This window comes from Sturnus vulgaris, chromosome 2, assembly GCF_052056855.1.
Source record: "Sturnus vulgaris isolate bStuVul1 chromosome 2, bStuVul1.hap1, whole genome shotgun sequence".
Classification (NCBI taxonomy): domain Eukaryota; kingdom Metazoa; phylum Chordata; class Aves; order Passeriformes; family Sturnidae; genus Sturnus; species Sturnus vulgaris.
In genome coordinates this window covers 43506139-43526903 of record NC_142244.1, presented here as the reverse complement: position 1 = coordinate 43526903, position 20765 = coordinate 43506139, and the positions used below count along the sequence as shown (strand labels likewise).

At 34.6% G+C, this 20765-nt stretch overlaps 1 protein-coding gene across 4 annotated transcripts in view; it reads right to left on the bottom strand.

Moving 5' to 3' along the window:
• Positions 1-20765, bottom strand: part of CNTN5 (contactin 5) — a 609016-nt gene that overhangs the window by 154483 nt on the left and 433768 nt on the right. For all 4 annotated transcript variants that reach the window (XM_088159402.1, XM_088159404.1, XM_088159405.1 and 1 more), the window contains one exon: positions 12065-12268. In XM_088159402.1, coding sequence (XP_088015528.1) covers positions 12065-12268 — 204 coding nt within the window. The remainder of the gene's footprint in view (positions 1-12064; positions 12269-20765) is intronic.

Sequence of the window (20765 nt, the reverse complement as noted above, 5' to 3'; positions counted from 1 at the left end):
AGGGCTCAGTGAAGGAAAATAGTACATCCAGCTTCCTTCCATACACAAGAGGGGCCTTGGTGCTTTGTTATTATTTGTAATGTCAATATTTCTCCTAAGATTTCTTCTATTTAAACTTCAATTACAAGAACTTCAGCTCTGATGGAGGAATCTCCTATGTTTCCTTGTAATGACCAATGCTAAAAATAGTTCACTTGGATTTTATGATGGAGACTTCTATTCCTAAGTAATTCCTTTTAAATCTTTGACATCTGCTGACTGTCCACACTCACTGAGGTTTTGTACTTCAATGAAATTAAAACTTGGGTGTTTTTGCTTTTGGGTAGGGCTTTGCTCTGGAAAATAATTGTGTTGAGTTGTTATAAAGTATTTAACACTTGCTTTTTTAGCCCTGAATAAAAACACAACTTAAGATTAAATTATTCTTGCTTTTAAAATAATACAGTATATCTTTACCCATCTGAGACAATATTATCTTTCAGATCTTATATTTTTAACTTATATTAAGTCCCTTTGATAAGTGCAATCTGTACACACAATGATGCTTTTTGCATGTCATGCCATCATTTAATATTCATAATGAAATGCTTTGTACTGATGCTTTGTACTATGTCCTGTTCTTCTGGGTTATTGCTACCCTAGCAAGCGACATGCCTGCAGCAACTGGCAGGAAATGTATAGAAATTACTGAGTAATTGCTTTGTGTCACTATGAAAATTAGGAAACAAAAGTCTATTATTGCAGAGGGATATTTTTCATTCTTATTATTTATGATCTTTGAGACCATGAAGGCCATTATAGTTGCATAGATATTAAGGGAATTGTTAAGGCCTTGCCTTTCCACATTACACTATAATTGCTCTGCTATGGCTGTGGTGCCTCTAGGCTCTTCAGCTTTCCAGCTTCTGCTCTGGTCACTATGAGTCAGTGATGGCAAAACGACCATCATCTGCATTTTCATTAAGATTTTTGTTCATTTGTGCTAGATGCTAAAAGGAGCCTGAACTTTTAAGAAGTACTGAGGTTTTGAGCTACGTGCACTAGAATCAATCTCTCTCAGGTTTATGTACATGACTCTCTTACAAAGGTTTGTCTAGGGCCATAAAAATCCTCTCAGTCATTTTTATATCCAGTTATCAAACATGAAATACAACAATAAATAAAATTGATCAGCAGAGAATAAAGACATAATATACTATTTTCAGGTGGCTAACAAATCACAGAGCTCACGTGTTTTCAGCACTACAGAGCAATGGGATGCTGTTCTCAATGCTGCTGTGCTCTGACGTCCCATGAAAATGCATCCTTTCTGAAAATCCTTTACCTTTCAAGGCCTGACGCCCATCATTCATTATTTTTTTTGGCTAATTACTTAGTTTACTATACTCCCTACTTCACAAGCTTTGTCTTTCACCTGAGTTCAGATCTGAGTATAAAAGTACTAAATTTGTGATTGATATGAAACATATCTATTCAAAATAAATTTAGTTTACCATATCTTGAAATTTGGTCTGGGATTAGAAATGGGTTTAAAAGCCAAACTTTATTGTTTGTTTAAGTAAATTTTGTCCCTGGCCTTCATTCTGAAATACATCATTGCACCTTAAATTTTCCAGTGTGTGGGTCTGCCCTTTCAGGAAGGGTCTTCTTGTCTGAGTGAGACTTATAAGATAATAATCCTTTGTTCTGTCTCTGATCACCAAAGAAGAGGTTGATTTAAATGATATCCTAGGACAAAGCACAGTTGACCATTTTAGAATCAAGCGCTTGTTAATCACCAAACTGGAAAGGGACCTCAATATATGTAGAAGAGATCTCTCCTTCAGATATTTTTTTAAAATGATGTAGTAAATCAAAAAGTAATTATTGTCCAACCCACGTACTAAAAAAAAGTATTCAGAACATCTGGTTTGCTTATAATAAGGGGTTTAATTTAACAAGATTTTCCTGCAACTTTACTGCAAATCTGTGGCTTGAGTTCAACACTCTGCTACTCAGTGTCTTATGAACCCTAAGTTATGATGTCTGCATTTCAGTTTTCTATGGAAAAAAAACCAGATGACATAACAATGTGATAAATATTGATTTTGAGGCACTTACATATCACAGAAATAGATGTAGTAAAATTTCAAACATTTACAGATCCTACTGCAGCTAAAATTCTTTACATTATCCACTATGGGCCACTTAGTGGAAATGGAGAATGGAATAAAGAAGCAAGATCAGTTTATGATTTTCAGTCCTTGCAGCTAAAAACGAGGGAAAGAGCTACAGACAGGATATCAGACATCATTGCTTTGCAAAGGACTGCTCTACCTCTTCATTTAGCCTGCCAATCCATGATTTATACAACCTCAGATAAAGAGTGTGGATAAACCGAGACAGTATGACAATATCCATACAATAAGAATTTCTTCCGTCATGGGGTCAAATAAAACCTGAATGCTGAGAAGTCATATCTCTTATTCAGGTATGTAGAGGCTAATGCTTCTTTTACTAATCTTCCAGATATTAACTGCTTTCTTGCATCTCCCAAAACATTAAGTCTCCTTAAATCCTTTCAACTAAAATGATTTGTGTGTGTTACATACTCTTTCAGTAACAGCTCTGTAACTTCCTCTGATGCCTAATTTTGAATGGAACAGGTGACAGGGAGTTCCTGAATAAGTGGCTGATAAACATTTAAGACAGTAGATAGAAAAGATTTTAAGACTCCTGGCTAAACATCATCAGAATGTTCAGGAAAAAAGGAAAGCCAAATACTTCCTGTACCCAGGAGAAAGATTAGGAATGGATTGATACTTGCCATTATTTTGTTAACAAATGATAAAACCCTCCCAGCTCAGTGACTGAGAGGGTTCATCTGAGAGGTTTGCACAAAGAAGTCCCTGATCTTAATCAGACATTGTAGGAATGCTAAAATGGTTTTCTTACATCCTGGATAAAGCTCTAAAGACAAATTTAATTGAGATTCTTACTAGTTTGGATCTTCCTCTCAGTTTCTGGGAAACCTCTTGAGGAGTGATAAACTCATCCTGCTGCATAAGAATTTTTTAATAATTTTAGAGATCAAAAGCTGAGTATCCTACCACATTGTAATGATGATGTGTTGTGTGAATATGTATCTAAACCCAAGAAAATTTTGCCTGAGAAATTCCTTACAGAATGTTGATGCATAATTTCTTCTCCTATTTATAATCCGTGATGAAAATTAAGGTTGTCTAAAGTGTGTCCCTTTGTGGCAAATGAATATTTAGCATTTTCCCTGAAGACCTGGACCATTAAATGTCTCCAGGCATTTGTTTGGGAGAGCCTTGAATACGCACATTTACAATGACAGTAAATTGACAGCACAAACTGAATTAATTCAGGTATAATGATGATACCCACCATTGTATCTGGTCTGCAGCAGAGATTTTAAATTCACTGGAAAGAATTTATTGACTTACCTGCTATTAATCTTATTCTAAATGGAAAGACCTGAGCCTGCTGTAAGTCCCTAAAAATTTACTGTGGGAATGTTTGTTTTAAGATAACAGTTCACAGCATTCCTTCCACTTAGATGTCTCTCAGCCAGGTTTTGAGCTGCAAATTTATCATTTAAGAAGCCCTGAAAATGCTCATGTGAAATTGCATTCTGCAATGCATTGAACTAAGCACTAAACTGAACTAATACTAAAATGCCAACATTGTTTTTGTATGCTAGAGAGCAAATCCTATTGCATATCACAGGATGGAAAGAGGTCTTTACTGGAATATATCCTAATATAAAAGAAAAATTGGCAATTTAGTGTCTGGAAAAAATATCATAATGAATACAGCACAAGAAGGGAATAAACTCTAGTTTACAACTATGGGATAAGATGTTCATATATTCCTAGTTACAGCGGAATAAATGTGGAAGAAAGTCATATTTAGCAGAAAAGAAGTGTTTAAAGTTTAAATATAACTTTCCTCTCACAACTTTAAAATCCGTATTTTACTCATACTTGATTTCACTAGTTCATCAGTTACACTGAACTATGAACTCTGTCTGGAAAGCCCTTTCTAGAAATAGTCTTACTGTCTTGAAGCATATTATTATTTATAACTCTTAAATGTAATGTATGTCATACATACAAATGTTCTTTCTGCCTCTCTTAAACATCAAAAACAACTAAAACTTAATTTTCAATTGAAAACAGGTGTTTAATGACTAAATAAAAGGAACTGAGTCCAAACCCTAAAGACACAAAAGCAATGAGACAGTCTCAGACTAAGCAATGAGGGAAATATTTGTATATTATTTAGTTCTTCAAATTAGAGGCCAAAATTTCTAATGCACAGATTGGGCTGCAGAGATTTCTGTTTTACTGTGTTTGAAGATGTTGAGCAGTAACTATGACCAAGTCTGCAGTCTTTTTCCATGTAGAAGTCTTTACAAAGTAATAACCGAGACTTCATCAATTTCCCAACAATTTGTAAAATGGCATTTAAGCTCTCCTTTTAAATCCAGCACATCTGGTTTTGGATGAAACCTAACTTCACCCTTTGGATATTTAGAGATGAGTGAAGACATGTGAGTGGCTTGTATACAACATTCCAATATGGAGATTTATGCATATACAGCTGTATCTAAACATGAAAACCTGAACATTTTCACTGACTAGTATATAGATAATTTTTCTGAGCAGCCATGCACATCAAGAATAAAAAGACTCACTACACTAGTCAACATACCATCTTGCTTGGGAGGCCTAGATCAACGAAAACCAAATCATGGGGGGTTTTGTTCCATTTTGTTTTTATAGGGAATGAGGTTGCACTGAACTTGGCACGAGAAATATGTGGCAGATTTCTTTTCGGCATTACTGGCCAATGTTTATTGTTTCTCCTTTCCAATTGCCTGATATTCATCCAGGATGGGCTCACAAAATATATTCAGAAACCTGGGAAATATTATTTAATCTAAGTGATTAGGAGGATGATCTAATTTTTATGGGGTTTTTAATTATCTTCCTAATGAAATATTCTAAGAATCTTATTTTTCCTATAGGAAATGGCATAATTGTTTGTACTTCAAATATGACCTTAAGCTTAAATTTTTTCCTTGCAATCTGCAAAGTTGTTTACAGGATGGAAACAGAATATTCCCTTTCCAACTGGGTGCCAGAAGTGTCAAAACTATTGTGATGTCCAGAGAGAGTATTTCCTTTGCTTCTGATTAATTAGAACTCTACTGTTACTCTACAAAACAGTGTTGCTCTAATATTCATTGTATCTCATTAACTGGAAAAAGCTTCCTAAATAAGAAATATTTTTTGAATTGAGACTGCTCATATAACCATGCAAAAAGGAACTTCTTGTTTTCTCAATATGAAAAACCAAAATAACACTAAAATTTCTTTGTCATCAGCAACAACTATTGAAATATCCCTTGTTTTAGACCCAATAGCAACAAATCATCCTGTTACCTACTTACTGCAGTTTTAACTTCAAGCAGAACTCCTGCCGTTCACAATCAAAGTATTTCTCTACTCTGACAAAAATTCCAAACTGACAAGTAATTTTTATTTGAATATTATGCCACACCCTATTACTGCAAAGCAGCAGGCATTGGTGAATTTGTATCTAACATCCTGAGACACTAAAATACATAACATTCAGGACCATGCTTCATAATCTGAAACCATTTACAGCTGTAAAGGTTACTTTTAGTATAATTTGCACAAATTTGAATTCAGTCACTAAGAATTAAAATATTTCCAACACACTTCTGTCTGAAATCTTAATAGTTATGGTTCAATGCAACACCATTCTTAATCCTGACTTGAATTTAGAGGAACATTTTTTTCAAGTTCAGTTATTTTGAGCTTTGTATATTCTGTAATGGATCAGTTAACTCTTTGTGCAAGTTTCATAAATCATGGGGAGAAGGAGGGAAACAAGAAAACATAAGTGCAGAAGATGTGCAAGACACTACGTGGCTAGAATCTGGAGCTATTCTAGCTAATTTAAAAAAGCAACTGCATTTCCAGCATATAGTATTTCTATAGACTAATGGGAACACTTAGCAATTAAAAACCCTCTAAATAGGTTACCTTAACAGAGCTCAAAGGCAGACTAAACACAAATTTTTGTAGTGGAAGAGCTCTTGCTCTACAATGAATCCTGGGACATAATCTTTTCCCAACTTTTCCCTATTTTCCTTTTCCCTATTTTCCTATGGAGGCTGTAGTAGCCCCCATAGCCCCCCAGGTTCAGACCTTTTACATTGTCTAAAAACCATCCCAAGTTATTTTCTCTCTCTATTTTTAAGATTAAATATTTTACAAATAGTGTTTTTGAACTGTTGTGTGCTGTTTGAGAGTGTTCTTCAACTAATCCCTAGAAAACACTCTGTAAATTGTTTATTGTATAGGAAACCTCTATAAAATTCTCTGCCTAACTATAGATTTTCTTGCCTGTAGGTAAAACTATTGCTGCTAACTGGAACAGACTTTATAAATTAAAAAAAAAAAAAAAAAACCAAAAAAAAAAAAAAAAAAACAAAAACGATTTTAGGAATTAAAAAAAAAACCTTTAACAAAACCAATAGACCTCCCCTGTCCTATTATATGTATGTCTATATTTCATTTTTCTTTTTTTTTTTAAATCAAAATGAAGCTACACTGACATTTCTTAATCCTGATTTTTATCCCGTTATTTTGACAACATTGCACGAAGACTTTGACACAAGAGTGCACCAAAAGAGACAAAAAGTTCAAAAAACCTGGAGCCCACATAGGATACACTTTCAGTAGAGTAAAGCAGAGATTGTAGGAGGACTTTTATTTTCAGTTTTCAGAGTGACCCATCATTAAAATACCTCACTACAGTTTTACAGGAGAAACATATTTACTACCAGGTAGCAGCTGTCCAGGGACATTGCCATTTTATCAACCTTCCCCTGGAGCAAACCTTGAATGCATTCACTTATGTCTCTGTCAGTGTTATCAATCTTTGCATACCACTAAAGGACAAACTTGATTTTGCCCAGACAGTTTGTCTCTGCTTGGAAAAAAAAAATAAAAATAATCAAAGTAGGATTTCTTCAGGCTTGATTCCTGCCCTGGAGTACTGAGTAAGAAGAATTCTTACAATTTCTAAACAGTTTTTATGGACTTGCACAATTCATATATAAAATGCTACTGCAAAACCTTGCAATATAACCCACATGAAACAAGAAGCCTATAAGGCTGGAAATTCCAGAAAACCTAGCAGAATTAAGTCACAGCTGAATATGCATGAATATGTATTTTGAACCCCTCTTAAAATTCAGGAGTACTTTGTTGTCTTCTGGAATTCAGTTCCATATGAATAACCCCATTAGATGCAAAAAAACACTAATAAAAGTTGGAAAAAAATAAAAAAACAAAACAAAACAAAAAACAGAGAAGGGAAAGAATGACAGGTTAAAACCATTAGAGTTCATCTTTAAGTAAATTTAAAAAAATTGTAGATATTAATTAATTAACAACCATCAACATTCTTCAGAGATGGGTACAGCTAAGTCTGTGAAATTACAAATCTTATTTTATTTATTACCTTATTATGCTACACTGGGCATTTTTATTGCTTGATTTCTATTATTTGGGAATTTGCTATGATTTCTTCCAAATTTTCCTTCATGCTGGTAAAGCCATCTTTAGATAACCGAGTGATGTTCAAGCAACATATCGCAGAATTTAACCTCAAAAATGATATGCAGATCATATTTAATCATGGAAAATTAGAAATTAACATCCTTAATACCTTGAAACTATATGTTCTATCATTATGTGAGACTATTAATCACACTGAATTAATCAATGGAATGAGGACAAACAAAATTCAGTTCACTGGTTCACAGACTATGAAGACATGGAAAAAATCTGAAGGTCAGATATGTGCAAATATGTCTGGTCAGACATACCAGCCTCTGGAGGTTAAAATAATTTGCTCTAATGAAACTTAGTAGAAAGTATCCTCTGATGTCTGAAATTGTCCAGGTTTGCTGGTGTTTTCAGGTTTTTTTGGGTTTTTTTCCCCTTTGGAAATTTTACCATAGCAAAGCTAATGTGCAGTATCTGCACAGAGCTAAAATGAAGAATTACATAATTCACTACTGTACAGTAATAATATTAAAGTTAACATATTTTCCAGAGAAATAAAAAAGATAAGAAGAATAAAAAAGTAAGAAAAACTGGAATAAAAGATCTTATGCTCTCAAACATCAAATATTTATGCTCCCTAGGTTTCTATTTCCTAAATTTTAACAGACTTTCTGGGTTTTTTTGAGTCAAGATAATTTACTGCTCCAAATCAGCATCCAAGCCTGTGAAGGTACAATTTAACAAAGCTGTTTATTATTTGTAAACAGTTATGAAATAATATCCTCAAAGTTTGTAATGCATTAAAAGGCAGTTAATGAAATTATGCATATTTTTTTATTTCCTGCTAAAACTTTTTATCTCCTCACAATTTTAGGGTGTTTTTATAACCCAGCTTGAAGTGAAATTGAATTATATGAAATGGCTGATTGTCAAGGACATCTGAACAAATGAGGTATTCATTTTATTCAGAATCCATCGAAGGATTTCTTGATGTTTTTATTTAATTTGCTTCATATCAAGCAGCTAAGCTCCCCTTTGAGACACATCACAGAAGAAATAAAAGATTAATAAAATCACAGTAAGTTCTTACAATCTTTCAGAGTTTGACAGAATGCCTTAATATTATCCCAATTCTTTCTCATAGATAAATAGAGACCCGTGTTGTCATTGAAGAGCCTTTTGTCACAAGCTGTCTAGTCCCCTGGGCAAAGGTACTGTATATACATCAAAATCTAAGAATGATGATAAATAAATCAATTAGAGTACTTTAGAGTTAATGATATATATGTTTGGAGAATAGTGGCTATATAAATTGTTTTATTTATATAGAGCTATTTGTAAAGCTGTTTAAAACCACAAGCTCTTCCTGTGGTTTCTAACAAATGTGCTGACTGCTTAGGGAAATGTCAGTTGTGATGCCAACCACTGGAACTAAGAAAGATGTATTATTTTTAAATCTAACTGAGTATTTGAAAAGTTCAAAGTAATTCAAGTAATTTTATGACAAAAAAGCTTAAAAAGCCATATTTAGAAACATATAACACAACTCAGCAAACATAGAGTCGATTGTATTTTCAGGTAATTTGATGTTTGTTTTAATGCCATTTTTAAAGTCTCAGTTCCCTCTTGGAGTCTATTCCCAGCTGTTTCTTTCTTCATAAATTATTTTAATTTTCTTTAACTAGGTAGCACTACTTTTCAGCAGTTATTCTGTATTTTGGCACATGATGAATGCATACTTTAAAAATTATCCCATCACACTTTAATATTTCTCAATGGATAATGGACCTAAGGCCACTTGTATGAAAATATAAAAGTACAGTATGATTTATGGAATTTTTTTATTATAATCCCAGATAGTTTTTAAAAGGCCCATATTATTGCATTATGTAGAGGGAGTAGAACCAGATAGATGTCCCCAAATAATATGATTTAGCAACCAGTATTTTCCTTTACAATTTTTTTCAAGGTAGGTTTATGGAGGCTGCAAAGTTAGGTAAAGAGTTGAGGTTTCTTCACCGAGAAACTTGCTCAGTCATACAGGAAAGCAAGCAATTTGCTAAAGAATTACATGATAAGAAAAGACCTTTTCAGAAATACCAACAGATTAAAATTAAGGCATGGAAGCCTAGTAGAAATTCATGTGTGTGAAAAAACAAGTCAGGAAACTGGGAAATTGTTGAGGAGATGTTCATCTATGTGTAAAACTTCCCCAGTACTCCAGCACAGTTCAGAAGGTTGGGTTATCACAGTGGTATGACAGCCAGCCATGAAACAAAAATTTGCTGGAGGCTGGTATTTACTACTCACTTGACATTTAAAAAAATCTACAGTTTTCCTTCATATATTTTTTTTCTTAGCTCAGTGATGTAGACTACTTCCTTTATCCTTATTTACTTTCTAAATTTCCTACAGTGTATTGTGTACCTATGTGCTGTCAGTACAAGATGGATAATTAATCTGCTGAATTTCTGCACAAGATGGAGCCACATAAAAGGATGAAGAAATATCATAAAGAATAAAGAGAGTAAGCTATGAATAATAAATAAGACAATAAAATTCCATTTTTTTCAGAGTACAAAGAGGTTAAGAAGGCAGTCAATGTTTGGAGTTTTAATTTGGAAAAAAAATACTTTTATCAAAAAGATTAAGTTCACTATGTTAAGTCAGTAAAATTAAACACCTGAAACTCAAAAATTAACATAGGTATATACTAAACCAGCAAAAGAAAATAGGAAGTGATAAATTAAAAGAGCAGCTTTTTGCTGCAGAGGCTACATGCTATGCAGAAGGAAATTTAAATTTGCTACAATGAATAAACATTAACTTAATTTCATTTTAATCGGTGAACATATTTTTAATTTACTCTATTAAACGAAGTTATCTGTGTTCAAATCCAGAGTTTGTATCGTGTCTGTACCATAAGACTACTATTTGTTCAAGAAAAATCTATAGGCAAGACAAGTTTCTCTCTCTCTTTGATTTATGTAGGCATGAATTCACATGTGCTGAATTGCTGTGAGGAAGTAGAAAGCATAACTGAATGTGGAACATTTTGGAAAGAAGGAAAATATTGGTCATTTTCTCTCTTCCTTTGAACATGGCAGCAGAGATTGACACCCACCTCCCTGCAAGCTCCTGTCAGGCAGGTGTACAGTGATAAGCTGTCCCTGAACCTCCTTTTCTCCAGGCCAGCTCCCTCAGCCCCTGCTCATCAGATGTGTTTTCTGGACCTCTAGCAGCTTGACTGCCCTTCTCTGGCCTCACTCCAGACCTCAATGCCCAGAACAGGGCACATACTCGAGATGTGGCCTCAGCAGTGCCCAGTACAGCAGGACAATCAATCCCTGCCCTGCTCCTGCTGGCCACACCATTGCTGATCCAGGCCAGGTTGCCACTGGCCTTCCTGGCCACCTGGGCACACCCTGGATCATGTTCAGCTGCTGTTTGCCAGCACCCCCAGGTCCTTTTCTGCCAGGCAGCTTTCCAGGTACTCTGCTCCAAGCCTATAGCACTGCCTGGGGCTGCTGTGACCCAAATGTGGAACCTAGCACTTGGATCATCATTCTGATCCTTCTTGTAGATGGTGGGCCTCATATTTGCTATTTTCCAGTCACTGGGACTTTTCTAGATAACCAGGACTGTTGGTAAATAACTGAGAGTGGCATGGTGGGCTCTTTCACCAGCTCCCTCATTACTGTTGTGTGTATCCCATCCAGGCCCATAGACTTGTGGGTATCTAATTGGCATTAAGCATTCCCTCCTGGATTATCGGGGTATCACTCGAGTCCCCATCCCTGACTTCCAGCTCTGGGAGTTGGGTATCCTGAGTAAAACTGGTTTTGATATTAAAGATTGAGGCAAAGAAGACACCAAATATCTTAGACATTTGTCATCCTCTGACACTATGAGACATTCTGCACCCAGAAAAGGATGGAAATTCTCCTCAGCCCTCCTTTTGCTGACCGTGTAATTAGAGAAACTTTTTTTGTTGTCTTTAATCACGATGTCCAAACACATGAATGATCTCCTGGCATCCTGCAGCTGGTCTGTAAACCCCATGTGGCATTGGCCAGTCCCCTGTGGACGTCTCAGGGGCCTGAGAGTATCAGTGTGGCAGTAGCCACTTGGCTTGAGGCAAGTGAACCATTGCCTGTAAAGGAGATGTGCTTCTCTCTGTCAGTGACACAACATCAGAATAGCAAGGTGGAGTAACTGTTCTAAGCAAAATACACCAAGAGGTGTCAATCTGCGCCTCAACCTTTGCATATCTAAATATTTTCACACTCTCTGGATATTTTAAAAGAAACTGCCTCCATTAACAACTTTGCCAGTTGTCACAGAAAATGCATGCAGGTACAGAAAAACAATAAAATCATGGTTCTTATACTAATTATTTTTACTTTGCTATTTTTCTTTCATGTAGTACCCAGAGATAATGCTTTTCTTACCATCGTTTCTCAGTGTCAGAGGAGTAGGAGGGCTCAAAACTCTGGCATTTGTCACTGTGTTTTTTACCAGGCATATGTAGCTGCCAACATCGGATGTTTGCACCTTGGATATGTAGAGATTGCCTGTCTCCTGAGAGATGAAGCGCCTGCTGTCTTCTGCCACAAAAGACGGGAATTCATTAAATACCCAGCTATAGATGATCTCTAAAAGAATACAGAAATAAGATAGAGTTATTGCAGAAGCAATAAATTAATGTTCATCTACGGGGAAAAAAATTTAACTAAACATTTTATTTGTTTGGTTTAGAATTGAAATGAATATTTTTTTCTCCCCTTGGGATTTTGAAAATAGCATAAATGTTGAATCCACAAGTTCCTTGTGAAGGCAGATTTAGTTCAGGTAAAATAATTGAATTTTTCAGCAGACTCAGAAAACAGCAATAAGATATTAAATAATTCCCTTTTCTAGTCTTTTGGGTCAAACCAATAATAATATCCAAATAATTCTTTTCTTTACTTGTTCAGATTTGCAGGGAAATATATCAAGATTATTCTTACAGAGCTATGGATGACTTCTGCAAGTGTATGCATATAAACAGATTTCATTCTAAATGTTTTTATAATCACTAGACTGTAGTAACTGTTCAACCTACCTTGTAGGTAAATTACTGCCTTATAGTTCTATCTTTGCTTCTATAGTTCTATCTTAGTTCTATCATCTGCTTCATTGAAGAATTTCTTAAACCTTCATTTATACAGCTTAAATCCCTATGATCAATGAATAATTCCTTAAACCAACTCTACCAACTAATCAGTGACTTTTAAAAATAGCAGTTAAATCAAGTCCCTTGGTTTTTATTTTTTATCCTATGAATCATCTATTTACCTGAACATTACTTTTCCCTTTATACTCATAATAATTAGCTGAGAAAAAAAACCAACTTATTTCTTATTATTCTGTATGAGATTATATCATGACTTAATAAAAAACTAGATTCATTTATGTCTCAACATTAGAAATCTCAGTAACGTTAATGAGATTCTCATTTAGCAGGATATTCCTTGCAGAGAATTATTCATGTGGAGTTTCACCAACTCTGACTTTAAAGCCTTAACCCTATGTATACTTCTTTGCACATTCTTCTCCTTTAGAACTCATCTTCCATTGTTTCATTCTTTCTTCACACTTTAAAAAAATGCTGTTGGCTACTTAAACTGGCACATTTGCTGTAAGGATATTTGTTCTGTAATCTCCCCCCTGTATAGCCTTCAAAAACCTGGCTTCAAAATGAGAAAAGCCAAAGCTAGTCCAGGAATGTAAAGTCCCCACTACAGCTCCAAGATGCAAACTCCTCCACTGATGTAACAAATTCCAACCTTTTAGACTGAAATTTCTTGTGTGACTACTCAGCTTCAGCAGCAACAGGAAGACTAATTTCAAGTACGTCAGTCTCGTTCTCTCATACTTTCTTCCCCACAACAGTCAAAATGTTTTCTTGATATAAAGTTAGTTCAAAGATGGAAGGGTCAAAGGGGTGAGAGGAAACACCTCAAAATTTAAATTTTGCTATGTGATTTTCTTCTAATGATAGGAGAGGACCTGGTACAGCAGTTCTTGTTATAAGAAATGTGAAACACATTACATGCTAGCCAGGTGTGCACTTTGACTATAACAGTATAGAGAGCATTAGAAATTCCAACTGATTTGTCCTTTCCATCCTTATGTTGTACTGTCTGCTGACACCGTGGTGAGGAAGGAACAGAGAAGCACAATGACTGCTTTTTAAACCAATATACGTGCATATAGTGCTGTAAAGATGCAGTACCTTCTGAATCAGTTTTTAAGAAGTTTAGTTTTGAAATCAGATGAACTCTCTCCTAAAAGACTGATGGTATCAATATAAAAATGCTATGTTAAAGGACTTGAACATACTTAGCTAACAGGAGGGGAAGACTGCCTCAAAATCTCAAAATGGGGAATTAAACTGCACACATAGACCTTTTGCTAAAATCTTTATTAGATTTATTAGTAATTTTGGTGGCTACACAGAAGTCCAAGGAATTAAGGACTCTCAGAAAGTTCTCTGTGTACTCAGATTCTCCTTTCTCTTCTGTTATGTTTCAGGCAAAATACTAATTACGTCCCAAATATGTCTCTGAAAATTTTATTACCACATTTTGCCACAATGCTTTATCTGGCAAAAAATGATTCATGGCAGCATAAAATTCTACAAAGTGATGATGAATACACAAGTTCAAGGAAAAGACATTGGCTTTCACTGAAGACCTGTTACCAGTTCAAATGGAAAGCAATCAGTCTCACTAATTGCTCTGGTTTAAAAGTAGTTCAAACCTAATGCAAAACAGTCATCAGTAAGGGTTCATTGGCAGTTCACACAGAAGAGAATTTTCTCCATTTGTAGCCTAAAACCACTTACAATTAATTATTCATTTATTAATTAGAATTAATACTAAGGAACAGATTTCAGGCAATAAATTTTTGTACTTCTAAGGAAATAAAATGCTTAGTCTTTGCCGGTGCTGAATCCAGGGGGATACTGTCATTTTGTCACTTTCTTAATGATTTTTGCTGTTAAAAATGGTGTGATGGATGAAAGTGTACTGGTATAGGATACTGAGAAAAAAAAGTAACAGAACTCCTGCCAAATCCAAAATTCAAAGCATTTATGCTATAAAGCTGTGCTAATGCTTTCATATTTGTTTTGGTTTTTTTTGTTTGTTTGGGGTTTTTGTTTTGTTTTGTTTGTTTGGGTTTTTGTTTGTTTTGTTTTTGTTTGTTTGTTTTTGTTTTTTGTTTTTGTTTTTGTGCACACCTACAGCATCTATATTCCAGCCAGGAGCCTAAACTCTGAAATAAATGTTTAAAAAGTGTTAGTGGTTTACTTTTTGATTCTTGTCAGCCCATTGACATTGAAAAAATTGCTACTATTTTTCATTTCTAAAATGTAAAACCCCAGGAATGCACTTTAAAGTACCAGAAGAATGCATCTGAATGCTCAGATCTGGAATTAATCTGAAATTTTTGGTCTCCTTTGCAGGTGAAAAGCCCCTTAGACGTCATGATTTTTTTTCTCCTTTCAGACCTCGTTAATGAGTTCAGCAGATTTTAAATAAAATTTTGAGGGTCATGTCCATACACCATGCATAGGCTTCAGTTGAAATATCTCAAGAGAATGTTGCAGACCAGTCAGAAACAACCACAGCTGGCTTGGGATCTGGGGACCCCACAGTTTTTAGCTGACAGAAATAGATGGATGATCTTGCAGAAGTGATTTTACAAAAGGATGTTCACAGAATGACTGCAATTAAGGGAAAATGGGTGTACCTTGACATTGATCCATTGTGCAAATATCTCACACTTCTAAATTTGCAGCCCTAGAAGAGGATGAAACATGCATCGCTGTTCACATTCTTGGACTCTGACTGTTTCTACTTTGTATGCCAGCAAAATTACAAGTTAGAGTTTGTAAGAAACACAATTACTAGCAAAGGCGGGCCAAGTACAAAACCTGGGGGTTTGTTTTTCTACTGGCAGGATTAAGCATAAGCCAATACCCCAATGATTGCAAAGACATATTAAAAAACCAAAAAAAAACCTTTAAAGACAATAATGGAGAATCACCATTTAAAACATAGCTGTCTCTCTGTAAGGGTGTAGTCCATAGCACACGCACAGTAAAATATTCTGAAACAACAGTGGATGTAGTCATGTCACAACTCCCACAGGAGTTCAGCACAAGAGCACATGTAAAACTGCAAGAAGAAAGGCATTTAAATATTATCTGAAATCCTACTCTTACAAAATGGTAAACTGCTGACTACACTTTTAGGATTTCAGAACAAGAAGCCTGAGACCAAACAGATGACACGACATCTATTTGTACACAATTCACTGCAGTTTTAATTGAACTTCAAGCCTGAATTTTCCTATAATGGTTTATGTTAAAAGATTTTGGAATCAGTGTCATTTGGCTAAGCACAAATACAACAATATTTTTAATAGGATATTGAACTTCAGAGATGCATCTCAAGCCAGACAGAAAAATAACAAAGACCTTCAAGAAACTTTTATGCTAAAAGTCAGTGCTATCAAAATCAACTAAATTAGAACTTTAAAATCAGAAAGTAATTACTTTAGATATGTTCCTTATGAAGTAATCTGTTTTTGAGAGAAAAACTTAGTTAATGATTTTTCCATGCTGTACCCAATTTTCTTTCAATAAGGAAACAATAAGTTTAAGACGAAAGAGAAAACTAAACACTGCAGTATACAGAAGTTTGGAGGTTTTAAAGAATGTGTGCTGAGTTTATTTTTTTATTTTTATGCTTATCTATTTATTTTTAATGTGATATCAATGGCAAAATGACAAAGAAGATGCAGAGCCCTTCCTGGAAATTACAGTTGTCTGCCAACACAAAAGAGTGTTCCACAGATCCTATGCATCAATACAAACAGAAACAGAGAATAAAAGGATGGAGAAATTATGCATTATAGAACAGTTGTAAATTGAAATTTGTGTCATGTGCTGAAAAACTCTGCTGCTGAGATCTCTTATATATAGTCTCAGTGTAAAAATTATATAAGTCATTTTGGTAACTACAAAATTGATAGTTCCTTCTATGAATGACCAACCTTGTTTACAGAAGGATGTCTCTAAGGAAATATTTATCTTTTGTTCTGAAGATGATTTAGAAAGCCTTCCTAATGTCCAATTTGTTTCTGTATTTGATTAAGCACTTTTTACTAGGCTATATAGCTGAAAATCTGGGTCATTTGGTGATGAACTAGTAAGAAGAGTTCATCTATTTCCTGACTGAATGAATTTATAGTGTGAAATCCTGCTCACTATAATTTCTTAAATGATTGTTGTAGTTCTATTTTCTCTGTTAAACAGCACTAATTCCTAAACTGTCACAATGTGATGTACTTCCCATAATGGATGAAGCTGGAATACTGACATATCAGCATTTTTCTTAGTGATTTTTGGAGATATTCTGATGCAGAAAATGTCAGTACTATGGTAATGCAAAAGTCTTTCTGTCATTGTGGGTCAGTATGAAATAATGCCTGAAGTACTGTAAAGAGAGCTGTGCTGAAGCATTCAGATAACACCAAATATTCACTCCCGTGTTTGTTACTGCCTGAATGTTTCCCAGATTAGCTTCAGGGTTTTTCTCTTAAGGAATTGCTCCATTCATTCTTTTAACATGAGGTTTCTGGACAGCCTTTTCACCAGACCTGTTAGCTAAGTGGTATTTTGGGTGCAAGTGAAGGAGGTTAACAAGCAGGTTGTCATATGAACTCTTCTAAGGTCACTGAAAACTTAAGCTAAATTTTGCCTATTCAAGGGTAAAGCATGCAAAACACCCATCCCATAATTGCACCTCTGTGGAGTTATGATGTTTGTACAAGAAATAACTCCAGTTTTAGTCTCCTTTTTGTGATGCAGTGGGAGATTCTGTTGGAAAAATATATTTCTCTTCCTTCATTTAGGATTTGTTTTGATTACTCTTATTCCACAAGATGGCAGTACTTGATGAATAAATGTTACTGACACCTGATGACAGGGAAAATCTGAGATAATCTGGAAGTTTTTGCAAATCTGAAGAAGTTTTTATTGCTATTTTTTAATCGATAAGTTAACCAGATAAAAGTACACTTGAGATTACAGGCTGAATTTACTAAACATAGCTACAAACCATGAAATTTGCAAAATGGCTTTGCTTTAGCATTTAGAACTATTCTATTTGAATGAAATAAACTGTAAGGAAAAATATAGGCCTACATCTCCCCTTCTGAAAATATAAAGCCTAATTTTATATTAAGCCCAGCTTTGAACCTTTTCCTCACAATTGCAGTTTGGATGTTCTGTATGCTATCCCCAGAATAAGGGATGCAATATGCAGTACCCTCTAATGATGGGGAATACTTCCCATTAAGAGGGAAAGAGGTCTCTTCTTAGCTAAAATGAATGATAACAATGTGTTGTTCCTCCAGTCTCCCACCACAACCAGATAAATAATTGTGGTGCATTTCTTTGTGCTGCTATGATTTATTATCAGTGCTCTTTAATCCTCCAAGAAAATATTTAATGAACATAATTTATTTGTTGCATTGTAACACACCCACATAGAGCAAACAGATATTGTCTATTAATCAGTTAGCAATGAAATTGCTTATTTCCTTCTCTGGGGACTCTATCTACTGCTCACTTGTCTGAAACACAGTTCTACCAATCACATATTTGTCTTTCTTCAGATTTAATTACAGTAATAAATCTCGAAATATTTTCTTTCTTATAACCACTCACATAGCTAATAACTAAAAATATTCTAGAACTGGTAAATGTACTATCAGGATTCATCTTGTTCTGGAGGCTGTAAATATTATATTGCTGTTGCCAGTGTAGACAGTCAATGTAGTCTCATTTATACTTTAATATGCAGGAAATGTAACTAGCCATTGAAACATATAAAGACTGATGAAATGTATTTCTCATACATGCACTCTATAAAGAGACCATATAGCATACAACAAAAAATACAGCTTTGAAAATATGTTGGATTATCATGTGTATTTGATTGTCATTAGTATGATTTTCTTAATAAAAAAGAAACCTGTTCCAGAATGGGTCAAAATACTGTTATCAAAACCACATGTTATTCAGGCCTTTCTTTTGCCCTCAGGCAAGACCAAATATTATCAGCCCATTCTTAAAAAATGTCCAGTGATTTATATTCCTAAATTTAGATCTTCACAAGAACCTATTTATTTACTTGGATAGTTAGACAGTTTTCCTTAATATTTGCCTATAATTTTTTTAATGCTGTTCATTATCTACATCAAATACCATATTGGAAGTACTGAAAACACATTACTGGAAAGTTATATTAAGTTTTCACAGCTACAGTGGAATACTATTATCTTGTGAATATCAAACTTCTGTTTGCAAGGCTGGATCAGCCAAATATCTTCAACTTTTCTTCAGAAGTCCTGATTTTTAATCCTTTGCTTAATTTTATTATTTTCATCTTTACTGTTTTCCTACATCTTATAATGTAGGACCCAAAGCTGGAGATCAGCACTGTTGAGCAGTGGAACAATAGTCACTCATACTCCACAGGTAGCAGTTCTCTTAGGATGTCCTAGAATTCTACTGCTGAATTATCCATTCTACTAAGTGTCCTGATATTTTTTGTAATTACATATTTCCAAGAAAAATGCAGTTTAATCACTTATTCCTTTTATTTTATTCGTATATTTGATCTTTGAGAAGTACAGTAATCTAAATTTTGCTGAATTTAGTGTTATTCCTTGCAAGTAATTTCTCCAATGCACTGATTAGTTTTGATTTTCATTCTATACTCTGCAGTAATTGCAACGTCTTGCAGGTTGGTAAATAGTAAATATGGTAAATATGCCTTTCTTTCCACTAGGTCACTCACACATCAAAAAATAAAATTTATTTGATGTATGTTCTCAGTAACCTTTCCATGTAAAGAAATGTTTAGATATACTTTGAGGTAGTTTTATCAATATATATTGTTCTTTTATGTAAATAAAGATGTTTAAATGACAGAAATTTATGGGGGAAAAAAGTGGATAGGAGAAACAAATAGAAACAAATTTGTGATAATATTTGAAAGAATATTTTTTTAAGAACACAAACACTGGAAACAGAAAATTCTGACAACATGGCAGAAAAAACTACATAGAATGTTTAAAATTTACTTTTTAAAGCAATTAAGGGATTTTAAACAACACTCTGTAATTGATATTCATCTATATTTACATAGGAATGGAAATCAATACTTATGTAGAAAATTCCTGAATGCTCCATATAAGTTGATGTTCTATGATTTAAAACACATCGGATAATGCAAATGCCACTGTATATTTTTATTTGCTACACAAAGTGGAAAAAAAAATAGCTGATAAAGAACAATAAAGTTAAATAATGTAAATAATTAATACTAGCGAATTACTATTGAAACTACTGAAACATCCACAGCCAGCAGGACCAGGGCAGTGATCACCTGTACTCTAGTGAGTCCCTGCTGAGGCCACAGCTCCAATCCTGTGTTCAGTTCTTGCCCCCTGCAAGAAAGACATGGAGGGGCTGGAGCGTGTCCAGAGAAGGGAATGGAGCTGGGGAAGGGTCTTGAACAGAAATTTTATGAGGAACCTGGGGTGTTCAGCCTGGAGAAAGGGATGCTCAGGGAGATCTCAGTCTCTAAAACTACGTGGAAGGAGATTGTAGCCAGGTGGGGGGTCAGTCTCTTCCCTAAAGCAATAACTGAAAGGATAAGAAGAAAAGGCCTCAGGTTGTGCCAGGGGAAGTTTGAACTGGATATTAGAAAATCTTCACCAAAAATGTTGTTGAACATTGGAACAAACTTTTCAAGGAAGTGGTGAAATCACAAGCCCTGCAGGTGTTTTGAAGACATACAGCCATGACGTTTATGGTTTCTGGATTCGATGATCTTAAGGGTCTTTTCCATTCTAAATTAGTCTGTGATTAGTAATTTCCAAAGACAAGAATTAGAGTTAAATTTGGTCTATCATTAGAAAGGGTAATCAAGAAGATGCACATCATTACAAATTCATCTGTTTCAATCTTCAATTAAGTAGTTCAGTGGGTGATAGGAGACTTGATTAATATCCAGTTTAAAAAGTGAG